General features: G+C 38.8%; 1 protein-coding gene across 6 annotated transcripts; it reads left to right on the forward strand.

The window, feature by feature from the left end:
* The first annotated feature begins 362 nt into the window (after positions 1–362).
* Positions 363–26,978, forward strand: Stard6 (StAR related lipid transfer domain containing 6). 6 transcript variants are annotated; one of them, XM_037197200.1, is made up of 9 exons: positions 363–431; positions 987–1,143; positions 2,173–2,256; positions 4,385–4,478; positions 4,627–4,709; positions 11,331–11,457; positions 15,751–15,868; positions 18,345–18,438; positions 19,649–19,934. In XM_037197200.1, exons 4-9 carry the CDS (start codon positions 4,389–4,391, stop codon positions 19,845–19,847), a joined length of 711 nt encoding a protein of 236 aa, XP_037053095.1. In that variant the 5' UTR covers positions 363–431; positions 987–1,143; positions 2,173–2,256; positions 4,385–4,388; the 3' UTR covers positions 19,848–19,934. The 6 variants fall into 6 exon arrangements, with proteins under 6 accessions (XP_037053095.1, XP_037053094.1, XP_037053096.1 ...); XM_037197199.1 differs by having other exon boundaries at positions 368–431; positions 877–1,143; XM_037197201.1 differs by having other exon boundaries at positions 402–700.
* Positions 26,979–27,895: the final 917 nt, after the last annotated feature.

Raw genomic sequence — 27,895 nt, forward strand, 5'->3', positions numbered from 1 at the left:
CCCCCGGGTTCCCCTGAACCGCACCCCGGTCACCCCGACTCTCCTCCCTTGGGCGGGTCAAGGATGCGCGATACTCACCAGGACACTTTTTAAAGCGCACACCTCCAGACCCTCGTCGAAAGCCCTGCCCTCGCCAACGGGACGACGCGACAAAGCATCCCCGGACCCGAACCCGAGCCCGACACCGCCCTCCTCGGGAGCGCTGGCTCCTCGGCGGCCCCGGGCCAGGTAGACAGACGCCCGCGCCGGCTTTCAAACCGACCCAACATGGCGCCGGCCCGCGGAGCGCATGCGTCGCGCTTGGCTCGGGGCGGGCGGGGAGGGGAGGGGCGGGGGGGAGGGAGGGCGGGGGGGGGGGGCTCGAGAGCCCCGCGGAGGGTTCAGAGGTCAAAGGGCGTTGAGGGGCGTTAGGTCGCCGTCCCTCCGGGGAGGTGGGCTTCTCCCTGGCCTTCTCTCTCCCTCTCTCTCGGAGCTGGGTGGGAAGGTTCTAGGCTCCACCCAGGTCCCATGCCATCCCCATCCCGGCCACCGCTCTTCCCAGAGCAGGGAGGTCGGGCTCCCTGGGCCGCGGGAGGGAACTGTGCTGTAGGAGACTTGCAGGCGCCCTCGGGAGCCGGGTCCCTTTTCGGAGAGTCAGATCCTCAGCCCACGCCTTTCCAGGGAGCTTCGCGCGGCTTCAGAGCATCCCCTCCCAAGATAAGTACCAAGTCAGCCAGCTCAGTCAGCACTCTGCCCACTAAGTCCTTCCTCGGAGCCATCCCCATCCAGCCCCGGAGCTCTGACCCTCCTGGGCTTCCACCCAGACTGGGGAAGGAAGGAAGTCCGATGGACTTGTGATGGGATTTAACAAACTCTTCCGGGGACCTTGATTCTCAGGAAAGAATGGCAGTGACCCAACACGGATGAGGGACCTGGTCGGGCAGCACAGAAGGAGGGACATTATACCAACATAAAGATCACTGACTGGTGTGAACCTGTCTTATCAGGCTGGGACAGGATATGAGGTGGAGAGAATCAAGTGGCCACCGAGTGCTCTATCAAAAAAGATGCCGTCTCAGCATCGGTCTGTGTTGGTTTTCCACTGACCCTATGACTGAAGACATCCTTGACTTCCATCTAGTTCATCCAATGTTACATCATCAGGTAATAGAACTATAATTTGGCTGTGCCCTGCACCTCTGTAGCATCTCTGGCCTTCTGAACTTCACCTTCCTGTTTCTCTTAGCACATGAAGTTGGCAGGTGCCTTAGGATACAGTTCAGTGGTTCCTTAAACACACATCTATTGTGGAAATGTGAAATGGTTTTAAAATAATTATACAACCCATGCAGAAACTTAAAACTAGTGATAAACGCTAACAATGGTGAAATTTCTATACCAATATTAGATAAGTCGCTGAGAAGTAAAAACCTGTGTTTTATTCACTAGGACAAGCTCATGTTGGAGACCAGCCAAACGACATTCGTGCATGGCCTTAATAGAACTAGATTCTTTAAAAGCCTAAATTTCATCTTGGTATCTTTTTAACCTGTCCTTTTAAAGGTTCTTTATAAGAAGTAGCTTTACAGTTTCTTGGCTTTGGGATGCAGCTTGGTGGTAGAACACTTGCTTAAGGTGATAAATTCAATCTTCACACTGAAAAAAAAAAAAGAGTACTTTTCAAACTACTTGGTGGTGGTTTGAATAAGAATGGTCCCATAGGCTCAGATGTTTGAATACTTGGTCTCCAGTTGGTGGAACTGTTTGGGCAGGATTAGGAGGTGTGGCCTTGATGGAGGGGGTGTGCCACTAGGGAGTGGTTTTGAGGCTTGTGCCATTTTTAGTGTGTGCCTCTCTCTCTGCCTCCAACTTGCAAATCAAGATGTAAGCTCTCACCTGTTCCTGCCACCCATGCCTTTGCTCTGTCATGATGGACTCTAATCCTTGGAAACCATAAACCCCAAATTAAATGTTTTCTTTTGTAAGTGGCCCTGGTCATGGTGTTTTATCACAGCAATAATTTTATCACAGCAGTAGAGAAGTAAGACCTTTCACTTCCACTTTAGGAATGTGTTTTTAATCAAGATATAAAGTGTTAATGAAGGACATTATGGAGATGCAAAATAATTTATAAAATATGTTGACCTAAGTTGTGGATCAAAATAACTCTACCTCTGCTTTATCCCCTTACAGGTTAACAGATATGGACATCTCCACCAGGATTTGGAGAATAGTTTCAATGGGCACTAAAATTCTGGATTAGATTTGTTAACAAAGGTAAAGAAACCAGGAGTCTAAAATGGTTTTTCTAATAGAAAAAAAATATATCACCTAGTTATTCTGCCTTTCTAGGAAAGTAAGCAAGAGAATACAAATTTGTGATCCAACCAGAGAATTTTAAGCGAGCGCTAAGGATCTTCTAAAGGTTGTGATACTTATGTGTTAAGATGTATTAATGCACTTAAGAGCCAGTTATTTGAAGAACATTTTTAGTGATGGTTATAACTATTCATTATAAGAAACTCACCTTATTTGAGCCCCTTGAACACATCTCCTCAATGCTTCAAGCACATTTGCGTATAACTCTCTTAGCCTTTATGGATCTCCGTGAGTAGTAGTATCTCAATTTCTATAAATGTAGAAAGTTGAAATTCAAAGCCTAAGCGGTTTGCCAGCTTCTGTGTCAGAGTTGGGCTTCAAATCCAGATATGTTACTGTGTTCTTTGTAACATCTCTCCAGCCTCCCCAGCTGAACACTGGTTGGTGGGCTGAAGGACCAATGATCCCCCAGATGCCTGAATGCATTCACAGGAGACTCAGTGTCTTCATTGTTCTTGCTATAATTACTGTTGTACTTAGTTAGGGACCCACTACATATTACTATAGACTAGGTGGGTTATAAATAGCACAAGTTGATATACTATATGGCACCAGAGTGCCATAATGTTTGGTTTCTGGTCAGGGCACTCTTCTGGAATGTAGATTGCTACATTATGGCTGTGTCCTCAGGGCAGAGGTGGCAAATAAGCTGTCTGAAGTCACTTAGAAAGACACTAATCTTATATCCATGAAGTCTCTGCTCTCATGACCTAATCACCACCCAATTTCAGTCTATGAATGTGTGGAATGAAAACAGTCATTTGCAGTACTTACCAGCAAGGAGAGATTTAGTAAATGTGTTTAAACTGAATTGCTTTGAATATGATCTTGTCTGAATAGTTGACATTTCAGTAAAGGATTCAATGAAGCATAATCTCTCATGATTTTTTTCCTCGGAAAGAGAACAGTAAATATAAGAACCTTGAGATAGGAAGTTTCTGGGTTGCATTTGAGGAATATCCAGGAGTTTGTGGCTAAGTGGACAGGAAGATAGCCAGTAGGTGTAGGCTTGGAGAGGAAAACATATATGGTCTCTGACAATCACTTTAACAGTGTCACTATGAGCACATGTAGATGTAACCAACCGTCTTATTAAATAAGAAACACAGAAACAATGTAAAAGAGAAAGCCGAGAGGTCAGAGCTCAGAGCTAAAATCTCACCCTTCCTCCTGCTGTCCCAGCTTCCCGAAAGAGAGCTATATCCTGTCTTTTCTTTTTTTTTTTTTTTAAATAATATTCTGTTCTGCCTTCTCATTGGTTGTAAACCCAAACACGTGACTGCCTCATCACTGTCTGAATGTACAGCCCCCTAGGTCTTAAAGGCATATGTCTCCAGTGCTGGCTGTATCCCTGAACACACAGAGATCTATGGGATTAAAGGCATGTGCCACCACCGCCACACTCTTGCTATGGCTCTAATAGCTCTGACCCCCGGGCAACTTTATTTATTAACATACAATCAAAATCACATTTCAGTACAATTAGAATACCACCACAAGCACATGATGAGGAGAGTGTGACACATCATAAGGAAAAAAAGAAGCTTTTTAGAAATAAAGGTTTATTGAATGACTATAACATGCCATGCTCTGGGCATTTGTTTAACCCACTTAGGACTTTATTTAACACATTGACTCTTCAGGATGTTATGTATATGCTAATTTTACATCAAGAAGAAAATAAGAAAGTAGAAATATTACATATCATACTTTACATAGGGCAAAGATCGGATTTCACCCAGGTCCCTGATTCCAAAATCTGGCTTTAGACAAAATAGCACATCTTCTCATTTGAAGAAAAGTCTTTGAATGCAAGTGATCAAGTAATTATTTTGAATTGCTAAATGGCAGATGTGGTTAAAAAAATAGTATTAAAATGTAATAGAGCACACCTATAACACCAACTATCTGAGAGACTGGGGCAGAAGGGTGGCTTCAGTTTATGAATTCAAAATTTTCTGCAACATGGCACTTTCTTATTTATATGATTCTATTTTACCAACCATTTGTTTTTAAATTTTCACAGGTAGATGGAGTTTAAGGCAATTGCCCAACAAACTGCTGAAGAAATTTTAGCTTACAGTCAAGATATATCTGGCTGGAAAGTTGTTAAGTCTTCAGTAAGAAAAAAGTATTTTTCAAGAGTTTATTTTTAAATTATTTTTTACTATAAAGACATTTTAAAATAATATGTTCTTTTGTAAGCCAGAAAAACATAGTTTTACTTTTGTTTTGTTTTTTGTTTGTTTTGTTTTCTGTATCTGACAGTTAATTTATTTCTGGATTTTATTCCCCTTTGAGAAAAAGATAACTGTTTCCAAGAAGACTTCTAAATTATTCCGTGGAAATCTGTAAGTACATTTTCCCATTTACAGACATTGTTTTAAGTTCAATGGCATTACCAAATCTGGAAGTCAATACCACTTCATAACTAGAACAAACTATTTAATAGTCACTGGGAAATGATGCCTGAAGTCATGTGCTTTTCATAAGCTAGAGCAATCGTGTATTGTGCAACAATTTTCAGACATGAATACAGTCACAAAGTAAATTGCTTCTAGACAGTGTAGAGCAACTTGTTCATATGCACAAGGCCCTGAGATCCATCCCTAACACCAGAAAACTACAATATGTGCACAAAATACTCCTCATTCAGAAGAATGGGAAAGTTCTGCGGAAGTGCATTGACATTTCTTGCCAACAGTAGCATTTTTAAGATGTTTAGAATGCTTCACTTTTCTCTCAAACCACTAAAAAGTAATTTCCCCATCAGTCTTTTTCTTACTCTTAAGTGCAGATATTTTTCCTATAAAGTGCTTTAGAAGCATGTTTTTTGAGCTTGGACTATTTCAAACACAAGTACACTAAAGGTGAATGTGCTGACTTTTCTTTTTAGGTGTTCACATATAGTTCTTGGTATCACATCTGTTCCCTCAGATCACTGTGTTATTGAGACAACCATGACCAAATTTTTAGAAAACACTTCTTTGAAAACCTATACTTGCACCTCTGCCTGTCAGTGCGATGTTTGTGGGGTTTTTTTTGGTTTTTTTTTTTTTTTTTTTTTTTTTTTTTTTTTTTTTTTTGGTTTCTCAGCTTACTAAAGTGTACCTGTATTTGTACACCAGTTTTTGTGGGTTTGTTGTTGTTTTGGAGATAGCTCTCACTAACTCAGCTTCTCCTGCTTTAGACTCCTGCATGCCACTTCTTTTATTAATAGATAAGGATGACATGAATTTCTCTTGGTCATTTTAATAAGTACCAAGAAAGTAATTCTTTCTGCTGTTGTCTAAGCAATAGATGACCTTAACAGTGGCACTTTCCAAAGTGAACCGAGGGTGGGAGAGCTGTAGGAATACTCAAGTCCAGGCATACCAGGGAAGTCAAACCTGTTTTAATGGTCAGCTTGACACAATGTAGAATCACTTAGGAAAATAGTCTCAGGGAAGGATTTTCTAGACCAGGTTGGTTTTGGTATGTTGCGGGGCAGGGGCGGAGGGGTGTCTTGATCAATTGATACAGGAAGACCTAGGCTGCTGTGGGTGACGCCATTCCTTTAGCCTGCTTTTGTCATGGAAATTTTTTCTTTCACCTTCAATTCTGATATACCCAGATAGTTTGGCTGGGTATGTTAGACTAGGTTGGCAATTGTGACCTTTTACAGCCTGAAAGACGTCAGTCCCATCCCTTCTTGATTTGGGTTGAAAAGCCAGCAGTTGTTCTGATGGCTTGCCTTTATAGGTGACTTGGTCCTTCTCTCTCACAGCTTTTGATAGACTTCCTTTGTTCTATAAATTTAGTATTTTAACTATAATGATTTAGGGAGTTCCTTCGCCTGGTTCTATTTGGTGTTCTTTGTGTCTTTTGTATCGGGGGTGAGGGCTTCTCTTTCCCTATTTCCAGAATTTTCTGCTATGGTTTTATTAAAAATATCTTATATGCCTTTTGCATGAAATTCTTCTCTTTCTTGTATGGCTATAATTCATAGGCTTGCCTTTTCATAAACTTGCATAATCCATTCATACTTTTTTTAAACTTTTATCATTGACCTTGACTGATTGATCCAGTCCTATAGTTTGTCTCCATATCCTGTTTTCCCTTCCACATGAGTCACTGTATCACCAAAGCTTGCAACTATACTTTTATTTATCTATTGTATTTTTTCATTTCCATCCTCATTTTGATTTGAGCTTTTCTCAGAATTTCCGTCTTTATTTAATCCTACTTTCGTATTATGAATTGACTTCATTATTTCATTCAGCTCTCAATATTTTCTTGGTAAATATGGGAGTCCTCTTTGAGTTGTTTTACCATATTTATAATCATTCTTTTAAATTATTTATCTGGAATTTCATCTAAAGTCATTTTAATTGGGGATCACTACTGTGGAATTGGTAATGTTTGGAGGTGTCAGGTTGTCTTGGCTCCATGCTCCTTGTGTTTTCTCAATGAGATCAACCTATCTTGAAGTAGAACATTGGTTAAGATTTTTGCTGTTGTTCCCATAATTCAATCTACCTTTCTTCTGTTCATGGACCTATATATAGTGTTTGTGGGAGACTAGACTGTAGTACAGCTGTTTGATATTTTTATCTGGTAGACTGGTGTTCCAGCACAGGACTCTCTATCTGTAGTCTGTCTGTCCTTGCGGGTTAAGTATTATCTACAACATGTCACTGTCCAGTAGTTAACCCATTCTGAAAATAGACTAGCAAAGCAACCCTTGTTAAATACTGATTAATTTGAGAAGCCAAGATAACCCCGATAGTACTGTATATACTAATCTGTTAGTATTAATGGAAAGGGAAAGAAAAGGAGGCAATCAATCACAATGAGACCAGTGATAGGTACTAGGATGTTAAGTGGGAAGCTGAGGAGAGGGCCATACACAGGAGTGGGAATGATTGCATAAAGGAGAAATGGCATAGGTATGTGGACAATACGTACCCAGATATAAACCAGGCCAGCCTCTGGACTCTGGAGAAGTAACAATGAGAAGAATAAGTACAGAATGAAGAGCAAGGAATCAAAAAGGGGATGAGGAGGGGGATAATAAATGTTCAAACAGTAGGTGGCAGTATTGTCCTGCTACAAGGCCTGCTGAACTGCAGCTAAGAAATATCTGTAGTAGGGAAGCAGGGCTGGATGGTGTTGTAGGCTAGGAAAGGGCTGGTGGAAGAAGGGCTCTGTTCTCACAGAGCTAGGAGCAGCTGGTGCCCAGAACATTACCTAGTTCCATAACTCGCCTTCTTATTGCACATTTGTGTATCTTCTCGTGAAAGGTGTCTGCTCAGTTTATTGGCCCTTTCACAGATAGGCAGGGAAGGTTTTGGTGTTTAATCGTTGCAGGGTTTTTTTTTTTTTTAATACAGTGTAGGCATTAACAGTTTGAAGTATAGCTGGCCAAGATTCTCTCACTCTGTGGGCTGCCGTTCTCTCTGCTGGTTTCCTCCACTCTACAGTAGCTTCTTAACTGTGTGTCAATACTGTGGCTACTTACTATGCTGGCAGGATTCTAGTCACAAGTTTATTTCCTAGACCTGCATCCTGAAGTGTTTTCCCTTACCAGTTTCAGAGTTTCATGTCTTACATTAAGGTTTTTGATCTAGTTTGAATTGATTTTTGTGCAAGGTGAAAGATACAAACCCAATTTCATTCATCCGCAGGCTCTGCCTTTCCAGCACCATTTATTTAAAACGCTGTCTTTTCTCAAGTGTGTATTTTGATTCAACTTTTTCATTTAGATTGCATTACTCTTTTGGTCAGTTTGGCTAAGAGTTGGTCAATTTCATTCTTTTCAAACAACCAACTCATCTGACAAATTCTCTTTTTCTTTGGAGCAGTGACCCTAGTCTCCTCTTAAAGATGGTGTTGCCATGGTGCCTGGGTTAGATCACTGTCTGCCATGGACTGTAGCAGGAGAGGAGGATTATGAGCATTGGTAATCTCTCAATCTCCGGTTCGAATACCCTCCTTTGTCAATTCCCTGAGCTCTGCAGGAGACAGGTCCACCTGATTTGGATTCCCAGACAGGTGTAGCACTGCTGAATCTGCATCCTTACACAGTTCCGTCTGCGGTCACAAGCACAAAGTTGGCTCACTCATTTTTTTTTTAATAAGAATGTATTTTTAAAACGGACTAGGGAAAAAAATGGTGGTGGCGCATGCCTTTAGTCCCAGCACTTGGGAGGCAGATCTCTGTGAGTTTGAGGCCAACCTGGTCTACAAAACAAGTTCCAGGACAGTTGGGGCTCGAAAAACCAAAGAAAAAGGTAACCTGTATGTTTTATTAACATTTGTGCTTTTTGTCAGTAATTTACTGCCCCCAGAAGGACCTTCAGTGGTTAGTTTTGAACACTTGGTTTTATGCATCAGAAGAAAGGCATATCTTTCCCCTTCTGCTCTCAACTACCCATGCCTCTAATGTTGTGAGGCAGTACACCAAATAAAATTTTAATTCACTCACGTATATTCCACAATATAAATATCATTCCTCCTCCTCCTCCTTTCAGGTGAATAACTGCCTACATAGGTGACTGTCCCCAAGGAACCTACATTGTAATAGTGAAGGGAAAACTTTCAGAAGCAAGCAGGACTTTGCTTCAAAGGCTGTCCGGGTTACCCTTAATCATCATTTCTTCGGAGCCCTACATCTATCCCATGGATGTATGGAATAATTGAGGCACATTATCCAGAGAAGGTGTCTACCAAAGTCTGCCTTCTGCTTTAACATTTAATGCTTATTTACTATTTCCCATTGTCTCATAATATTGTCATAAATAATCAAAAAACAGACTTCCAAATCTCCCAAAAAGAGCTTCGACACAGTGTTCCCTCTTTACCCTCCATAATCCTATGCTTTCTAGTTCATCCGCACTTCTCATTCTCTCCAGTGAGGCCTTGGGTTATATGTTTGGCTATCCAGCAGGATGAAGGCCGTAAGGGTAGAAACTAGATCCTCAGAAGTACATTAAATAGTTTACATTTGGTCTCACTTGGTGAACAGCTATTAAAAGACAGTGTTAGTCATCATCAGTAATTACATTTCAGAAATAACTGCTTCATGAAAGGGTAATTAGGTGTTGTTAGGTGTAGGTTAGAAATGCAAAAAGGTTGTCACTATCATTAGAGTTTACAGTCTTACTACAGAGAGACATTAGATAAGTAAAGGACAATCTGTGGCTGTGTGTGCAAACGTCTGAACAAAAATTTGTATGTAAATTTTAACTGTTTCATGTCTGACATTGTTGCATTACATGGTGATTATTTGAGTTTATTTCTCCCCAGGCTTAAAACTGAGCACTCTCGCTGGCTCATGCTCTCTCGCTCTCTCTCTCTCGCTCTCTCTCTCTCTCTCTCTCTCTCTCTCTTTCTCTCTCTCTCAAATAGTAACCTCTTAAAAACATTTTTGGGGGCTAGAGGAACGGCTCACCAGTTAAGATCACTGGCTGCTCTTCCAGAGGTCCTCAGTTCAATTCCCAGCACCCACCATCTATAACTCTAGTTACATGGGATCTGATGCCCTCTTCTGATGTGCAAATGTACACGCAGACAAAACACCCATGTACATATAGCACATAAATCAATAAATCTTTAAAAAAAAACTTTTTTGAAAGGCCAGGCAGTGGTCTCTCACACCCTTTAATCTCAGCACTTGGGAGGCAGAGACAGGCAGATCCCTGTGAGTTCGAGACCAGCCTAGTCTACAAAGCGAGTTTCAGGACAGCCAGGGCTACACAAAGAAACCCTGTCTCAAGAAACCAAAAAAATAAAACATGCTTTTGACATGAAAGAAATAAAGCTAACATTAAGGAATTTCAGAATATCTCATAAAGGAAATTGGGAACCCGCTTCTAAAGAAAAAGTCAAGTGTACAAGGAAGTTGTCTAAAGAATTTCTTGTCTGACCAGATCATGGGAGCCAGCCAGATACACGGGCACATGCTGTAATTCTAGCTTTGGCATTCAGGAGGCTGAGGCGGGTGTGCATAACTTTGAGACCATCCTGAGCTTCATAAAACGTTGCACAGTTGGGGCTACACAGCTTGGCCCTGCCTCAGTAAACAAAAAGTAAAAGTAGAGGGTAATAATTTCCCACACATGTGACTACTCTTCTCTCTAGTAACGACATTTTTGTTCTTTTCACAATCTCTGAAGAAATTTTAATTTTTCAGAGACTTAAAAGTTTTACCTCAAAACATCTGTTCTCCTTCTTTGAAAGAAATGGAAAAAAAAGGGGGGGCGTGACCATACCATTCTGATTTCACTTTCAGCTGGCAACTTTCTGCAATAGTGGATTTGAATCCAGTTTTCTCCCACCACATTAATTTCTTGATGGATAACAACATCACACAGAATTTAAAAGTCATTGTCTGTATTAAAAAGGAAAAAATAGGGTTTCACTAAATGACCCAGTCTGGTATGAACTCACCTTGTGGCATAGACAGAAATCATCCATAATGATTCTCCTGCCTGCTCAGCCTCTTAAGTAGCTGAGATTACAGGCCTATGCCCTCGGGCCTGAATAGAAAAGTAAACTTTGAAATAATTGCTGCAATGTTTATTTAAATAAGCTACGCTAGATCCAATTCAATACACTGTATTAAATAAAATTATTTAAAATATTATATAAAATTCCTTTTAGAATATGTAAGATAAAGAATCTAAAGTACAAATGAATTTTGTGCTTATACTGAGCTCTCATCCCCAAGATATCTCATTTTATATATATGCAAATAATAAAAAAGAATATAAATATTAACAAATTGTAGATAATAAAGTATGTTTATATATTACCTATAAAATATAATAAATTAAAAAGTGAAAATAAAAAGCACTTTTGGTCCCAGGTGTTTTGATATCAGATACCAATTTCACAATTTCTTAACTATTGTTTGCTATCTTTTATTTCAATAGCACTATATCCTCAGCTTAAACTAAATTTTTTAATTTTCTTTACTTTGATAACCATAGATACCGCATTGAAGGAATAATTCCAGTATCAACAGCTAAGCTCTCCAGTTTCCTCTACCAACCTGAAAACAGAATTAAGTGGGATAAATTATTGAAAGCGTACAATGTGTTACACAAGATTGATTCGGTAATTTACTGTTGAATAGTAAAGAATTATTTACTGTATTACTGTATTTTTTAACTAATGTGAGTTATTAAACCTGCGTAGTATTCAATAGTGTCTTATAGATTCAAATTAGCTGTTTTTCATTACAGGGTTTGGGATTGAGCCAAGGGCCATTTGCATGCCAAGCAAACACTGTATCACTAAACACACACACACACAAGCAACATATACATATACCACTACTTTTATACTCCCAACCTCTGTTTTCTGAGTTATAGAATTATAAGCATGGACTACACCTAGCTGGAATGTTACAAAAGCCTTAAAATATCCATTTTTATTAGTCAAGAGTTTAATTCCAATTAGCTTTGTTTTGTTTGTAAATAATTATCACATTCCTAATCTGCCAGTCTCTTGTTGATATGTACATTTTGTTATGAGGGAATTAAACTTAGCTATTCACCTCTATTATCTGAAAACAAATTTAAACATGCCTTGTTGATGAGGCGTCAAAATTGTATTGGGGGAGAGGATGGTATATCCACACGAGTGGAGGTGCTAACGGGGGACAGAGGCAGAGGATCCCTGTGGAGCTGTCCTTACTAATGGTTGTGAACTGTCTTGTGTGGATACTGGACACCAAACTCGGTCCTCTGAAAGAACAGGATGTGCAGTTATCCTCTGAGCCATCTTTCCAGCCATGAGTTTTGGGATTTTTGTTGCAGCTGTTTTGGTTTTTAAGAAACCCACATGGCCCCAGTGCTTCTTACACTGCCTGGAACTGGAGATTCTCCTGCCTCATCAGTAATATGACTGCAAGTTTCCTGGCGCAGTTCAGTGTATGAATGTGACAGTAGAGAACAAGTACAATATTGATGTGTACCATAAAGACTTAAGAAGAAAGAGCAGGACTGGTGAGTTAGCCTAAAGAGTAGGTGCTGAAAGATCACAGATGCTAAATCAAATTAAGATGCCCAGTAAAACTTCCCATGACAACTGAAGGCGGAAAGCTATCAAAACAATCTAAATGGAATCTTATGCTAGTTTATGCTGGGGTGATAGCAGTATGGAGCAAGGAGAATCAGGATGGAAGACACAGCCTAGAGATGAGTCAGCACTCATGGGCCAGCTAGCCTGTTGTATACGGTAACAAACAACAGAGATGTCTTGCTTCAACCGAAGTGGACCGCAAGAATCTACAGCCAAGGTTGTCCTCTAACCTCCACACATGCATTGTTGTAAACAGGTGCGTACACACACACACACACACACACACACACACACACACACACGATAAAAAAGCAAATCAAAACATTTTGACAGACTCAAGACAAAGTGTGAACTAATGAAAGAACATTTTATGGCAGCACATATACTAAAAACCATACAGAGAAAATTTTATGACTTCTATGTAAGCATGACATGCAAACTAGTGAAGTGTTCCATATTTTAAAATATGGGAAATCCCAATGTAATTAGCCAAGCAATGTGAAAAACAAAATATCTTGTTTGAAGATCACCAATCCTATAGTAATGGTCCCTAATGAGAACAACATAGACAAAATTTAAAACAATTATAAAAAAATTCAAAGAACTGAATAAGGGCACAAACACCAGAAAGAATTTAAAGACAAATTACTCTCCAATGAATTCCAAGAAAACAAAACAAACAGGTTAATAAAATAACAAAGTCGATTCAGGATATGAAACAAAACTCAATAAAGATATAGAAACATTAAAGAAAATCCATGAAGCTGTGAAGCTGAAAATGAAAAGTCAAATTTAAAACTCAATAAAAAAAAAAAAAAACCTAACCAATCGAATGTATCATACAGACGATAGAATAGCAGAGCTTGAGGATAAAGTAGAAAAAAAAAATGAATCACTCAGTTAAGAAATAACATTTAAGTGTAAATGGAATGTTTGAGATCTCCTTCAAATTATGGGCATAGTAGGAGAATTCCATGCCAAAAGCCTAGAAAATATTTTCAATTAAAATCCTAAAAGAAACAATTTCCAAATCTAAGGAAAGAGATAGCTATCCAGATACAAGAGGCATATGGAACACCAAATAGAACCAGAAAAGAAACACTCCCTGTAGTATTGTAGTTAAAGCACAAAAGACACAGAAAAAAAAAAAAGAAAGAAAGTGTAATCAAAGCAGTGAGAAAGGCTGAGTTACATGTAAAGGTAGTTCTTATAAGAAAAACAGCTGACATTTCTATGGAAACATTAAAATCCAGAATGAGGGAAAAAACTGTTGCTAGGGTTTTAGCTAATATTAACATTAAAAAGAACTAGTATGTGGCAATGATAAGACTAACTTTTCATGATATTTATAGCTGAATATTTGTAAACATCTAGATTACTGGGTCCTTGGCTCTTTGAGTCTTCATCTTGCAGAACAAACAAAGGAGCAAATATCTTAGGTGCATGCTCCTCAGATTATCATATATTTATGCTTCTGTAATTTTACTTGCTTTATTAAACTTATCTTAAAGCCTAGAAAGACAAATTGTTGGGAAGCCCTGAAAGATAGATCCTTGTATCTGTAGAGAGACCTTATTTTCCTATCCTCTAAAAATAAAAGCAAATTATGTCCATGATCTTTTCAAACTGATTTGAGCAGTCAGTTTGAGAAACAGTGTGCCTCACTAATGAAAACCCAGACATGAGAGTTAACTGGTTTGAAGGGTCCACTAGCTCTTCAAAAATGTCTGTTGTTGCAAGTTAGTAGCAAAGAATGCTTCATGGGCACTAAAAAACTTAAAAAGCAGACTGAGGTCATGTGACTTGCCCTAGACTCCTTCGGCAAGTATGTGCCGCTGCAAATATGTGACAGAACAAGGCTTTGTACACCAGTCCTGCCCCTTCCAGTCCATACTCCATTTATCTCTGAATAATGTCATTTCACCTTCCTGTTCACATTTATAGTATTGCTTTCACCTCCAGGAGTGTTAACTGCCTGTTATGCAGCCCATGGATGAAGGAAGAATTGTCACTCTTGAAAAACAAATATACAATACAATGGGCAAATGAGATAAACAATGGTATATAATCATGAATCCTGGACTGGGAGAAGAGGGCATAGTACCACATAACATGAAAATAGATTTAATAACCAGAGGCTGTGGGAGGCAGGCTTGTGGTGCCAAGATGTTGTGTAGCGTTTTCTCCAATTTAAAGCCTTACGTCTTGGAGAGAAATTTCTTGAGACATAGGATATAAAGGGAAAGTGAACAGGCTACTTTATGACAGGATGTTTATAAGGAAGTGAAACATTCCATCCTTAAGGGAAGCTCCATTAAGACAGGAAGTAAGCAACTCAAATAGCTTCAGGAAGTCCCTGAAACTAAAAAGATTCAGTAGGTTCCTCCCTCTTCACGAGTATGTGAATTGTAAAGATTGCTGAGAGTCAGACAAACCAAGCAGCCAAAAAGAAGCAGAGAACTGTCCAACTGCCTGGAAGAGACAAAGACCAGCTGAACTGCCTGGAAGAGGCCCAGACAAACAGAGCCACCTGGAACAGACACTCTCAGACTCTGAGCTGCTTGCCGGTAGTGCAGTGAGCTCCAGGTTTCCAGCTTTTATGAGCTGATTAACTGTGCTGGGTGGGCTTTGGTAGTGCAGATATCTTTGAGTCATTTCTGCTCCTGTCAATAAGTAACCTCCCACCCATATTCCGGAGTAACCTTTTTGTTCAGACTTTGGTGTATCCTTATGTTGCTCTCTCGTGGGCACCCTTTCTGGGATGAGTAGACCTGTGTTTTATATCTCCCAGAAAAAGTCTGTCATGCTACCCAGGCCAACAGAGAACTGAAATCACTGAAAGGGATAGTGACTGTGGGATCTCACATGCAGGCAGGACAGACTTGGAAGTATTTGCAGCTAAGCCATTCAAAATCCAGTTTCACCAGATGGTTTCAAACACTGGTCATTAATTTTAGGCCTTATGCCATAAAGTGCCAAATCAATATATTTTTCAGAATATTTTACCAACCCCACGGAGGGACAAAATAGTGCTGTAAAGAAATCAGAAGACCTCAGCTCTAATTCTGAACTGCTTTCTAGCTATGCGTAGGATTTCATCTGGTGGGCCTTGTCCTCTCTATCTACAACTAGAATAAATGATCTTCAGATTCCTTGCCAAATGTTGTGCACACCTAACTATGACTGATGTTCCTTAACACTGTCAATGCAGGCTGATTTGGTGAGACCGTCTAAAGACAGGCTAAACATACATGATGAAGTTTTTGGGGAACAATAAATCATTGACATTAATTTTTGCAACCTTTATGGTTTGATTTGTTGCAGGACACATTTATATGTCATACCATTACGAATAGTTTTGCCATGGGCTCTATTTCCCCTAGAGACTTTATCGACGTAATATACTTCAAACACTATGAAGGGAATTTTGACATTATCTGTGGTGAGTTGAAACATTTTGCCCATGTTTTAGAATTACTATGTGTCATTAAAAATGTTTTGCCTTTAATAGTTAGTATTAATAGTTTAGAAGAAACTATAGTTTCAGTTCTTTTGTTTGTTTATTCAGTGCAACCAAAAAGCTTGTGCCATGTACACAGGCCGGGTATTTTACCTAATCCAAGAGGTGCTGTGTAGATAAGTTGCTCCTGGACTTTTGCAGTATGAACTGTGGAATCAACACAGATAGAGACTGTAAACTAAAATTTCAATGTATACATTTTTAATCCTATGAAACAAAACTAGCCTTTTATATATAATTTTATACTTGGCTCATTTAAAATGGGCATATATAATAATTGTTACAGTACTGAGTATAAAGTATGATAATACTGAGTACTTCTGGGTGGGTCTTTCCTTAAATGGGCCTATGTCTCTTCTAGGGAATGCAAGTTTTGATATAACCCTAGCCTACTCTGCAATAATGTGACTCTGTGGAACACAAATATATCATTATTTGCTAAATTGTGTCACTGACACAAAACCTTTTCACACCACAAGAGTTTGGACTCTGAAAGCTTAAGATCATGTTTGATGAAAGTATTTTGACAGAATAGCAGTGAAGATCCCAATTTCCTTCTTGAATTTGATCTAATCCTATAATTTCTATAAGAATATTTTCTCTCCTATAAGCTACTCAGGGATAGACAGTGAAGCTGTGTTATTACTTCCCAGTACTTAGATGACTGCAGTATTCTGTTTCACTGACAAGACTTTTCAGCCCTCTGACTCAAAGCCAGTTTTCTGGGCTTTATAGCAGATCATTAAAGATGAATGTTCTCACCGGGCAGTGGCGGCGCACACCTTTAATCCCAACACTCGGGAAGCAGAGCCAAGCAGATCTCTGTGAGTTCGAGGCCAGACTAGTCTACAGAGCAAGATCCAAGACAGGCACCAAAACACACAGAGAAACCCTGTCTCAAAAAAATAGAAAAACAAAGAACAAAAAAAAAAAACTAAAAGAAAACAAAAACAAAAAAAGATGAATGTTCTCATAAAATATGCATACATATTTTAATCATTGTTTTCAAAGTTTCATCACATAAAATGTTTTCACTACCTACTATATGAAATTTTGCCTTTTCTGAATTGTAAGGGCTGTAATTTTCCATTTTAAAAACAAGCTGTTTCTGGCCTCTATTAAGAGTCAGAGGGAAGGTCAAACAACAGCTGGGGTTTGAGCTCAATGTCAGAGTACTGTCACCGCCACCTGAGGCCCGAGGCTCCATCCCACCATAGCAAAATTAGAAAATAATTAAACAAACGCACGATGGAGCATTCCTTCATCTATATGAATTTGAGGCCACCCTTGTGTACATAGTGAGTTCCAAGCCAACCAGGACTACATATTGAGATCCTGTCTCAAAAAATAGTAAGTAAATAAAGCAACATATAAGTTTAAACTAGTGACTAGAAATAACCATTCATTTTATGCATCAACAAAGCTAAATTTTCTTAAATTTCCACTGAATAAATGTTCAATGTATAGTCACTTTTCTTCTTGGTGTTTTTAAAGCTTTATTCTGCACCTTGCTTTGAGCTAAATATTTTGTATGTGTGTCTCACTAAAGTTAAAACTGAAGTTTACAGAAACTGAGTAGTAAAAATACTGATTTAGCTATCTAATAAGCTACTGAATTTAAAACTCTAGTCTTTCTGATTTTCAAAAAAATGCTACCTACCACAGTACATGCCTCACTAAAGACTCACACTTTTTGGTAAACTAACAGATATAAGAAAAGAAAAGAAATACAAGCATAGTCTCCACGTTTTAAATGGAAAATATTTCTATCACTCTGGCAATACCAGCATAATGGGCTCTGTTTAGAAGTGAGTCAAAAATGGAATATTCACTCAGCCACATTCCTCCTCTACACTAGTGCATTTTGGATAGACGTTGCTAAAGTAATTTAGGAAAATTCATGTTCTCTGGCTGTAGCAAAAGTTATAAATTTGTAAACTATTTAGAAAATATATAATTGTTTTAAATTTCACCTTCTTTTCACTGCAACATACATATTATGCTGCATAATTAATTACTAAGGTAAATTCTACTAAGTTTTAATTACACTTTGAAATTAGTACATGGAATTAACAGAAGAAAGCATTTAAAGTGTCTAAGTACTTCAGATAGTTCATGGAGAATGAAAGTATTAACAAAAGTCAATGAGCCCCAATAAAACAATCTTTTATGCTTTGTTTATTTGTTTCAAACCTCAGAAAGTAACTAAATGATACTTTTAAAGAACTTTTCTTGTATAAAAATATACAAGCATCTTTAGATACTAGTATAAATATATGTACACTGTGAAACTAGTGTTAACATTGAAGTCAAATGCCATCATTTATTTTAAAATTATGCTTCTAGAAATAATGTTTGTCCTTGTGAAATTGTCTCATTTCACCTTTTGTAATCACAGCTCGCAGTGTGGACTTCCCAGGATATCCTCCGACTTCACATTATGTCCGTGGCTATAACTACCCTTCTGGCTATGTGTGTTCACCTCTCAAAGAGTAAGTGCTATTCATACGTGTCTATTTTAACAGGGTTTTCCACTTCCACTTAGGATTTACTTTAGGATCTCTAGCTTACCAATAGAAATATGTACCAACATAGTTTATTGGGAGAAAAAAAAAAAAAGACTGCCCCATAAGCAATTTTAAAAATAACTTTTTATATTTTTGTCTTAAATATAAGAACAGATAACTTACTATGAAATATATTCTAGGGCTCTGGGCATAATGAAACACACAAATATTTTCCCACAACTAAACCTTCCATGATGTCTGTAGCCGAGTGTGGTCATATAAGCCGGTAACCCTAGAACTCAGACAGTGAAAGCAGGGGGACTACCATGATGAGTTCCAGGCGGAGCTGGTTATACTACAGTGAATTTAAGGCCCAGTTGAGATGCATAGCCAAACTCTGTCTCAGAGAAGAGCAAATTAATACAATTTTATTATTAAAATTATAGTTATATAATTATTAAAAATAATTATATAACTATAAGCATGATGTTGGCTTGGCCAGCTTTATGATGATTTTCATTTTATCTTGTTAGATTTTGTTTTGCTATGGTTTGTTGTTCTCTTCTAGAAGCCTGTTCTTTCCTAATAAGAGACAGAAAAGAGTGGATCTGAATGGGAGGGAAGATGGGGAGGAACTGGGAGGAGCAGAGGTGGGGAAACTGTATTCAGATTATATTGTATGAGAAAAGAATCTATGTTTAATAAAAAAGGAAATATAAATATATCTCAATGAAAAAAACTGCACATATATGCAGGAATATAGGTATATAATTTTCCTTATTTTTTCATTTTTAATAGAGGCAGATATTGTTTTTCTTATTAAGTAAAGATGTATATATATGGGCTCTATAAAGTTGATAAATGCTACATAAACAGGAGTAGAACAAATGTTTAGAGAAAAGAAAAGGTATGAATTCTGAGGACTACGTTATCTACTCAAAGGATAGAAGAAATAGCAAAAGGAAAGGGTAACTAAAGCTGAGATTTTAAGATACCTTCTTACTACTTATATTCTATGTAGAATTTTTATTTTATAAGGTCACTGTCCCTTCCCCTTTTAGTTAATTGTCTTGTCATATGCCAATAGAAAGAATTGAAGAAAATTAATTGAAGACTTCTGCTCTCTATAAACTTGTCACTTCCTAAGGTCAAGTTAAGAATGCTTTATCTTTTGTAACTCTTTATTTGCTTACAGAAACCCAGCATATTCCAATCTAGTGGTATTTGTCCAGATAGACATGAGAGGAAAATGGCTTACATCGTTAATTGAGAAAGTTATGCCATCCAACTTAGTGAACTTCTTCCTCAATGCAAAAGATGGCATAAAGGAGTATGAAACTCTATCAGTACGGAGACGTCACAGTGGGCACCCATTAGTACACAAAAAGAAATAAAGCAATTCTGCCATTAAACATAGCAATTGCAGACCGTACAAACTGCTAGTAAGTGTAGTTTGTCCCTGCTGATTACTTCTAAGTCAATATGTGTAAATCTATTATATGTCTCTAGACATTATCCTTGTACCGAGGACTTGAATGTTTTGTCAAAATAAGAACTTCATTTTACAAGAAAACTCCATTATATATAGCTTTTAATCTCACATGACATGAAATAATGTGCTATTAATACACTTTGCCCACCTGAATATGCTCCACATTCAGATCATAAACAAGCAGATAGAGTCAGCTGTCGACAGAATTAGAAGTTCATTAATTATTCATCTAGGGATAGTGGCAAGCACCTGTAACCCCGGCACTGGAGGGACTGAGATGGGACCAGCACACGAGAGCAGCCTGAGCTACACAGAAAGACCCTATCTCAAAAATAAATAAAAAGTGTATTTTAAATTATCTTTCCCTCATTTACTACTTCAATTGAGAGTTATGGAAACTTGAACATAAGAACTGAACACTAGGGAACTCAGAGTGCATCTAAGGGTAGAATAATAACCTACCATATAACGACCCTGGATTCCATCTTTCATACCAGAAACTGTGGTGATATTGTGTCCCCCAATATATTGTGCACCCTAATAAACTTTTCTGGGGTCAGAGAACAGAACAGCCACTAAATAGACATAGAGGCCAGAAAATGGTGGCACACACCCCTTTAATCCTAGCATTCTGGAGGCAGAGATCTGTCTGGATCTCTGTGAGTTCAAAGCCACACTGGAAACAGCCAGGCCTGGTGACACACACCTTTAATCCCAGGAAGTGATGGCAGGAAGCAGAAAGGTGTATAAGGTTTGAGGACCGGGAACTAGGGCTCTTTTAAGGTTTTAGGCTTTTAGCAGCAGTTCAGCTGAGATCCATTCCAGTGAGGACTCAGAGGCTTTCAGTCTGAGGAAACAGGATCAGCTGAGGAATTGGCAAGGTGAGGTTGGATGTGGCTTCTTCTGTTTCTCTGATCTTTCAACTTTCACCCCAATACCTGGCTCTGGGTTTGTTTTTATTAATAAGACCTTTTAAGATTTGTGCTACAAGAAACCAGTAACACTCCAGTACATAACCAGTGATGTTTATCTGAACCTCCATTTCCACTTGGGGATCAACAAGGTTGAGAGTCACAGAGCTAATCTCATTCTGTCTCCATTTCCTTCATCTATGGTGTCATTGGTGGCACCTAGAGAGACGAGCTCATGCCCCCACTGCAAAGGCAGCATACATACGCAAATCATTGTCCACTTCCACCAAGAAGGTATCAACAAGGGCTGAAATGGCATCGATCTGTGACATGCCTCTGCCATGAGATTCAGTCAATGCTGTGCTTTCTCCAGGGTAGAAATAAACACTACCCAGCTCCTGTGCTAAGAACACCTAGCGGTGAATCTGCCTTCTTAAAGGACCATTCTAACAAAGAACTCTCACCTGAAATAAACAGGGAGCTTTCAAAATGTGTAGTAGAAAAGCAATCCAGTTGAAAAGTAGCCAAAGACAATGGCCCTAAGAAAGATACATGATTGAAAAACAAACTCAAAAAAGAGAAACATGTTCCACAATATTAACCGCTAGGTTAATTCAAGTAAAATTCAAACTGAGGTGCAGGCACACTTAGCAGAATGGCAGAAAGTTTTAAAAATAATGATAGGATGAAGGGTTGGCACACATTCAGAGAATGTCCACCTCCTTATGTCATTCAGCTGTCTGTATACTCAGCACTCTTCCAAGAGTTCTTTTTATTCTTTTAAATTCATTTTCTGAGATAAAAAATCTCCACTGTCATGGAGGACATTACTATAGGATTAATACTTTTTAGAGGACAAAGATTGTCTTGGTTTTTCCTGTTACTGGTGCTTTGGTGTTGGGATTCGCACATTTGGTGTTAGGTCGTTGATTGGTTGAATTAATTATTTGATATTTTTGCTCACCCTTGGTCTTCCAGAGAAACTTGCACTGTTCAGATTGTTGCTAACACCCCATGGGATGGGGGATATGCAGCATCAGTGGGATGCTGAGCTCACTAGAGTGATTGATAGGACCAGAGTCTCCCTGGAGTGCCTTCTTTACTGATTTTTCCTGGGTGTGCTGTGATGCTTGCCTGGGCAGTGATGGAGTTGGACCTTCCTGAGCATACAGTCTTCATTTCTACCTTCAGATGGTTAGAAGAAAAGAGTCTGCACTACTTAACGGACCCACGTTCCCATAGCCACCCTCAGCCTTAAGCAGCTCAAGGCCGGTTCACTGAAGGAGTGACCACTGGGACCTCTCAGCCTCCAACTAGGTACTGAATCTTCAGACTGAAAAGAAAGACAGACATCAATAGGGATGAATGAACCACTCTTCAATAGTAGTTAAACAAGAGAGGAATAAGAAAACACCAAATACTACAAAATCCACAAAATGAGAGGAAATGATATGCATTTTTCAATAATAACTCTAAATATTAGTGGTCTTGATTTTGCTGTCAAAAGGCACATACTAGTATATTGGATTAAATGCCGGATCTTTTTGTTATTCTGAGAAACCACGTCACCATAAAAGAGAAATGCTACCTTATTAGCTACTTTTCCATCCTTTTGAAAACCCCATGTCTGAATCAACTTATAGATAGAAGGTTCTATTTGGGCTTATGAGAATCCATCACCATACAGCAGAGAAGCATGGCACCAGGGAGATCCTGCTAGCTGGAGCAGCAACAGAGAGCTCACATCCTGAACCACCAACAAGATGCGGAGAGCTCACAGGGAAAGGCACAAGACTTTTAAACCTAAATCCCACCCCCAGGGACATAGTTCTTCCAGCAAGGCCACAACTCCTAAACCTAGCCAAGCAGTGTCACTAACTGGGGACCAAATATTCAGAATGCCCGAGAATATATGGGGGGGGGTTGGATATCTCATTCAAACTATCATTCTTAGAGTTAAAGGATGGTGGAAAATGTAATCCACTTGTTCTTATATCTAAAAAAAAAATGATACTAAGCCAGAAATAATCATTTCATGATGACTTAGTGAAGAATCCATCAAGAGCACGTGGCAGTTCCAAACAGTCGGCATAGAACATGGGCATACCTAATTTTATAAAACATACTACTAGAGATGATTAACCCTGACACAACAGTAGTGTGTGACTCCTACACTCCCATCCAGGCAAAAAAGGTGGGGGGCAGGAAGAGTACCTGAATTAAATAGCATAATAGACCAAATGAACTTAAAGGTACTGGCAAAGAATTTCATACAAATACTTAAGAATGAACAGCTCATAAAACTCTCTAAAACACACACACACACGCACGCACGCACGTACGTACGCACACCTACAAAGAGCAAATCTTAACATACAGGAAAAGTGCATAATTCCTTGTATTCTGTTTGAGCACAGTGGAATAAAACCACAGGAACATAGAACATTCAGAAACTCATGATTAAACAACACAGTGCTGAGTGAGGAAATCAAGATCAGCATTACAGTATGCTGTGTCATCTTGAGAACCAAGGCTGGAGTGAATGAAGTCTTACATTCAACACAGGCCATCACAGAAACACCTCAAATGCTTTGCATGTTTGAGTTCAAAGTTTTGGTGAGTGCACATTCAGAAACCTTTTCCTATTGCCGAATTAGTGACTCCCACACAATGTCAGTCATGTGACTCCACGTGGAATCAAGCCCACAATTTAAGGAGGGTGGGGAGGATCTGGGAGGAGATAAAGGAAGGGAAATTATGACCAGAATATAGCATATGAAAGAAATTTTTTTCAAGAAAAAAGTGAAAGAAGGAGGAAGAGGAGACGGAGAAGAAGACAACGATGAGAACAACAAAGATGACAACTGACATTTTAACTAAAGTTGGAGAAACGAGAACTCTTAAAAAAAAAAAAAAAGTTTAATACCTTAATCCTATGCAGTAAAACACCACCAGGTGGCACGCTCCACATTTTGCTTGTAGATACCTTAGGCCCAAAGCAAACATTTGGTCTGTTTTCCAAGGAAAACATAACTAGTTTCTTACAGCAACTTTCTCAACATTATTGCAACTTTTACTAACAATTTCTTCAAACTCTTGTTACTCAGAAGCCTAAATATCATATATTATGTATTTTTGTGGGACAGCCCAGCATTTCTAGATACCAACTTTTGTAGCAATTACTTCCAAATACACACACAAAAAAACTTTGTTCCATTATAAAATGAACCTTATAATGTATTCTCTGAATATTTTGATATTGTCAATTCTAATCCTTTGCAAGCTCTTGTTTTTACATAAAATTATTTTACATTCATATTTCAATATTTCTGCAATAAAAATTAAGTTTATAGTTTGATGGAATGTAATGAGAAGTGAATAATCATCAAATTTTACTATATACTGGTTAAGATGTTTATCTGTATTTAGAAATGAATATCTGGGAGTTAAAATATCCAAATGGACCTCATTATTTGTTAGTGAGACTAGAATCGATGACCAGATATAATGGAAAGCTTCAATGGTTACATGACAATTGCCTGCATAGTTTCATAGGATACAACTAATGATGCTGATGTGGGCATACGCTTACTCATCTGCCCAAAACTAAAAACTGAATGTAGCTGAACACCAAGGCTTAAGCAGGTATCTCAGTAAACAGAGATGTTTCAAGTATGTGCCTTAACATTCTTTTCATTACTAGGGTAGTGAGAATGTAATATAATCATCAAATCAATGACCCAAGGGCCAGGGCTCTATGTAGTTCAGTGGTAGAGTACTTATTTGCCATGCATGCGGCAATTTCCAATTGATCTGTTTGGGAGGCGTCTAGGCAGTGGTACCAGGTCCTGGGCTCGTTGCATGAGTTAGCTGTTTGAAACCTGGGACTTATGTAGGGACACTTGGCTCAATCTGGAGGAGGGGACTGGACCTGCCTGGACTGAGTCTATCAGGTCGATCCCAGTCCTTGGGGGAGACCTTGATCTGGAGGAGGTGGGAATGTGGGGTGTGCTGGGGGGAAGGGGAGGGGGGCAGAAAGGGAGAGAACAAGGGAATCTGTGGCTGTTATGTAGAACTGAATAGTATTGTAAAATTTTTAAAAAAAGGAAAAAAAATTGTATTTCTGAGATGCAAGAAAAAAAAAGACCCTCTCCCACAAGATAAACATTTGAGCAAACTTAAACATCAGTCATATCAGATATTAATTGTAGGATGTTCGGGTTAAGGTGGCAGATCTGACTTCTATAATGTGTATGTAAAGGAAGTCAGGATAAGGAAAAATAGAGGAAGTGCTTTGTAAACCAGGAAGTATGTGGGGGTGAGGCGTGGACAGGCAACGCAGAGAAGTAAGGAGACACAGCTCAGCCACAGTTCACTGGTAGAGATGGAGGAGCAGAATCCCCTTCCAAAAAGTAAGCCTGACAAAAGTCAGGTGGTCCTAGCCAAAGGACAGACAAGCACAGATTATATTGGTCCAGTAACGTGGCAGTCGTTGCTCTCCACTAAGATCATGATTTCACTAGCTCTGGGTAGCTGGCTAGGTTTCCATTACCAATCACGATATCCTGTTGTGTGGGCCTTCAGTCCAATTAGAGAGCTGCTGTTTCCCACCCAATGTCAGCGCCACTACTGCACCTTTCGGGCCATTCTGCCATGCCGGTCATCGTTGTGGTTCAGAGGCCTCACACTGGGTAGGATTACTCATCGTTCCCTCCTTCGGCAGCTGGCAGAGCACCTACTTGTGTTGTGAAAGCTAGTCTTGAGGGTGGGATTGGGAAGGGTGTGGGAAGCTGGGATTAGAAAGAGTCACCAGGCTGGGCCACCGTGCGAGTTGTCCTGGGCAGGACTGGGCCTGGTCGTTGGATGTATTTGGGAACAGATGATGTCAGGTGGTCACAGGGTGAACTGCGCTGGCACATGTAATCAATTTTTTATGTTAAGTTTGATATTTACTTTGTTATATTCATCAGAACTTTCAACACTTACTCATTATTAGTAAATATGTTTTGTTGTTTTTCTAATCTCTTGCCCTCCATAACATTATTCTCTGCTGCTCTTTCACTTTCATTTACCCATTTCTCCTCCTTCCTGTCTTCTTCCTTTATTTCATTTACTCTTTCCAAACTAACTCTAAGCAGTTTTTAACATCATCATATTCTGCAATACTTTGCTGTTTCAGTTTTTGATCGCTAGTCATGTATCAGTAGTGGGCTATAACTGATTTTAAGTGCCTTTCTATCTCTTGCATGGTTGGACAAAGCTGCTGCCAAAGCAGTCTTCTCCTCATTGAGCATTTCTAGGGATGGAGCCTTCCAGAGTACAGTCTTCAATGAGAAGACCCCACCACCACCACCATCACCATAAGAAACAGAAGAAATAGCCAAACCAACAAATGTGCACTCTCACCATAGAAACTCAAGAAACTTGAGAAGGCAAAATACTTTCTTGAATGAACAGTATGGTCATTGAAGAAAAATCATGGAATAAATTTAAGAGTTCCTAAAACTAAATAACAATGAAACCACAACTTACTTAAACATGGTATAAGAAGAAAGTTTACAGCTATTTGTACTTACATACAAAAAACAAAGATCTCAAATAAATAATGATGCACCTTAGTGTCCTCGAAAAACAAAAATACCCCAAACCACAAAGGAGCAGATGGCAAGAAGTAATCAAATGGAGACTAAGTTGACAACACATAGTAGAGATGTATTACAGTATCGTTAGTATAAATAGCATCATAGCATATCTGGGTCTATGATACAGTCAAGATTGACAAACTCAAACTAACAAAAGAAGGAGAAGATCTGACTAAATCAACTGTGTGATGAAAAAGGAGAAACTACCACAGATGATAGACACAGAATCACTAGCGAGTACTGCAGATTCCAGGGGCTGGAGAGATGGCTCCGCAGTTATGAGTGCCCATTGCTCTTGCAGAGGAACTGGATTCAGAATGGAAAAGGAAGGAATACCAGCAACTCAATATGAAGCCAGTTTTACCCTGATACCTAAACAGGATAGAGACACACACAAAAAAAAAACTATAGACCTATAAATTTCTACTGTGAAATAAATACAAGATATTTTTAAATAAAATTATCACCACCTGAATTCAAAAACACAGTAATGAAATAGGTCATGGTTTTGTTCTAAGGATGCAAGGTTGCTTTAGTATATACGAATCCATAGATTGAATTCAGCACACAAATAGAGTTAAGGGTAGAAACCACATGCATATCTCAATTGATTTTTTTTTTTAAAAAAAGGCAGTTAACAAAATTAACAAGACTTCACTTAAAAAAAAATCCCAGAAGAAATAGAAAGACTATACCTAAGCATTATTAAGGCTATATGATGAACTTGTAGCTAACATTTCCTAAATGAAGAAAAACATTTCTAAAATCTAGACCAAAACAGGGGAATCGGTACCATTCTTGCTCAAGATAGTGACTGAACTTTTATGTAGAACAATAAGAAAAGAAGGAAATAAAAGGGATGCAAATGGGAAGGAGCACATCAAGATCTCTGTTTGTAAAGGACGTGACACTATATTTAAAAGACACTCCCCAAAAATCAGAAACTTGGTAACTTTTTCAGCAAAGCAGCATGATGCAAAAACCAACAGACAAAACAGTACATTTTCTGTTCACCGATAGTGAACTTGCCATGAAAGAGTTCAGGAAAAATATCACAATATTTTTCACATTCACAATAGCTTCAAAAAAAAAAAAAAAAAACCTAAGAATCAACCTAAGCAAGGATGCAAGAAGCTATACACTATATAAAGTTTAATAAAAACTGGAGGAGACACTGTGGAGATGGGTTAAAAATAAAAGCAAAATCCTCCACTCTTAACATTATCAGATCTTGGCTGACTGAAGATTGACTCAGTGATGTGCCAGCCTGCACAACTCTTCCTATGTGCCTCTGGATCTTGATCCCAAATGGCCAGTCCCAGGAAGGTTGAATAGTATTGTAAAATTGATTGCATATCAACATAGTTTGCTATAGACCGCTTACCTATTCAAATTCA

This window comes from Peromyscus leucopus, chromosome 19, assembly GCF_004664715.2.
Source record: "Peromyscus leucopus breed LL Stock chromosome 19, UCI_PerLeu_2.1, whole genome shotgun sequence".
Taxonomy (NCBI): Eukaryota; Metazoa; Chordata; class Mammalia; order Rodentia; family Cricetidae; genus Peromyscus; species Peromyscus leucopus.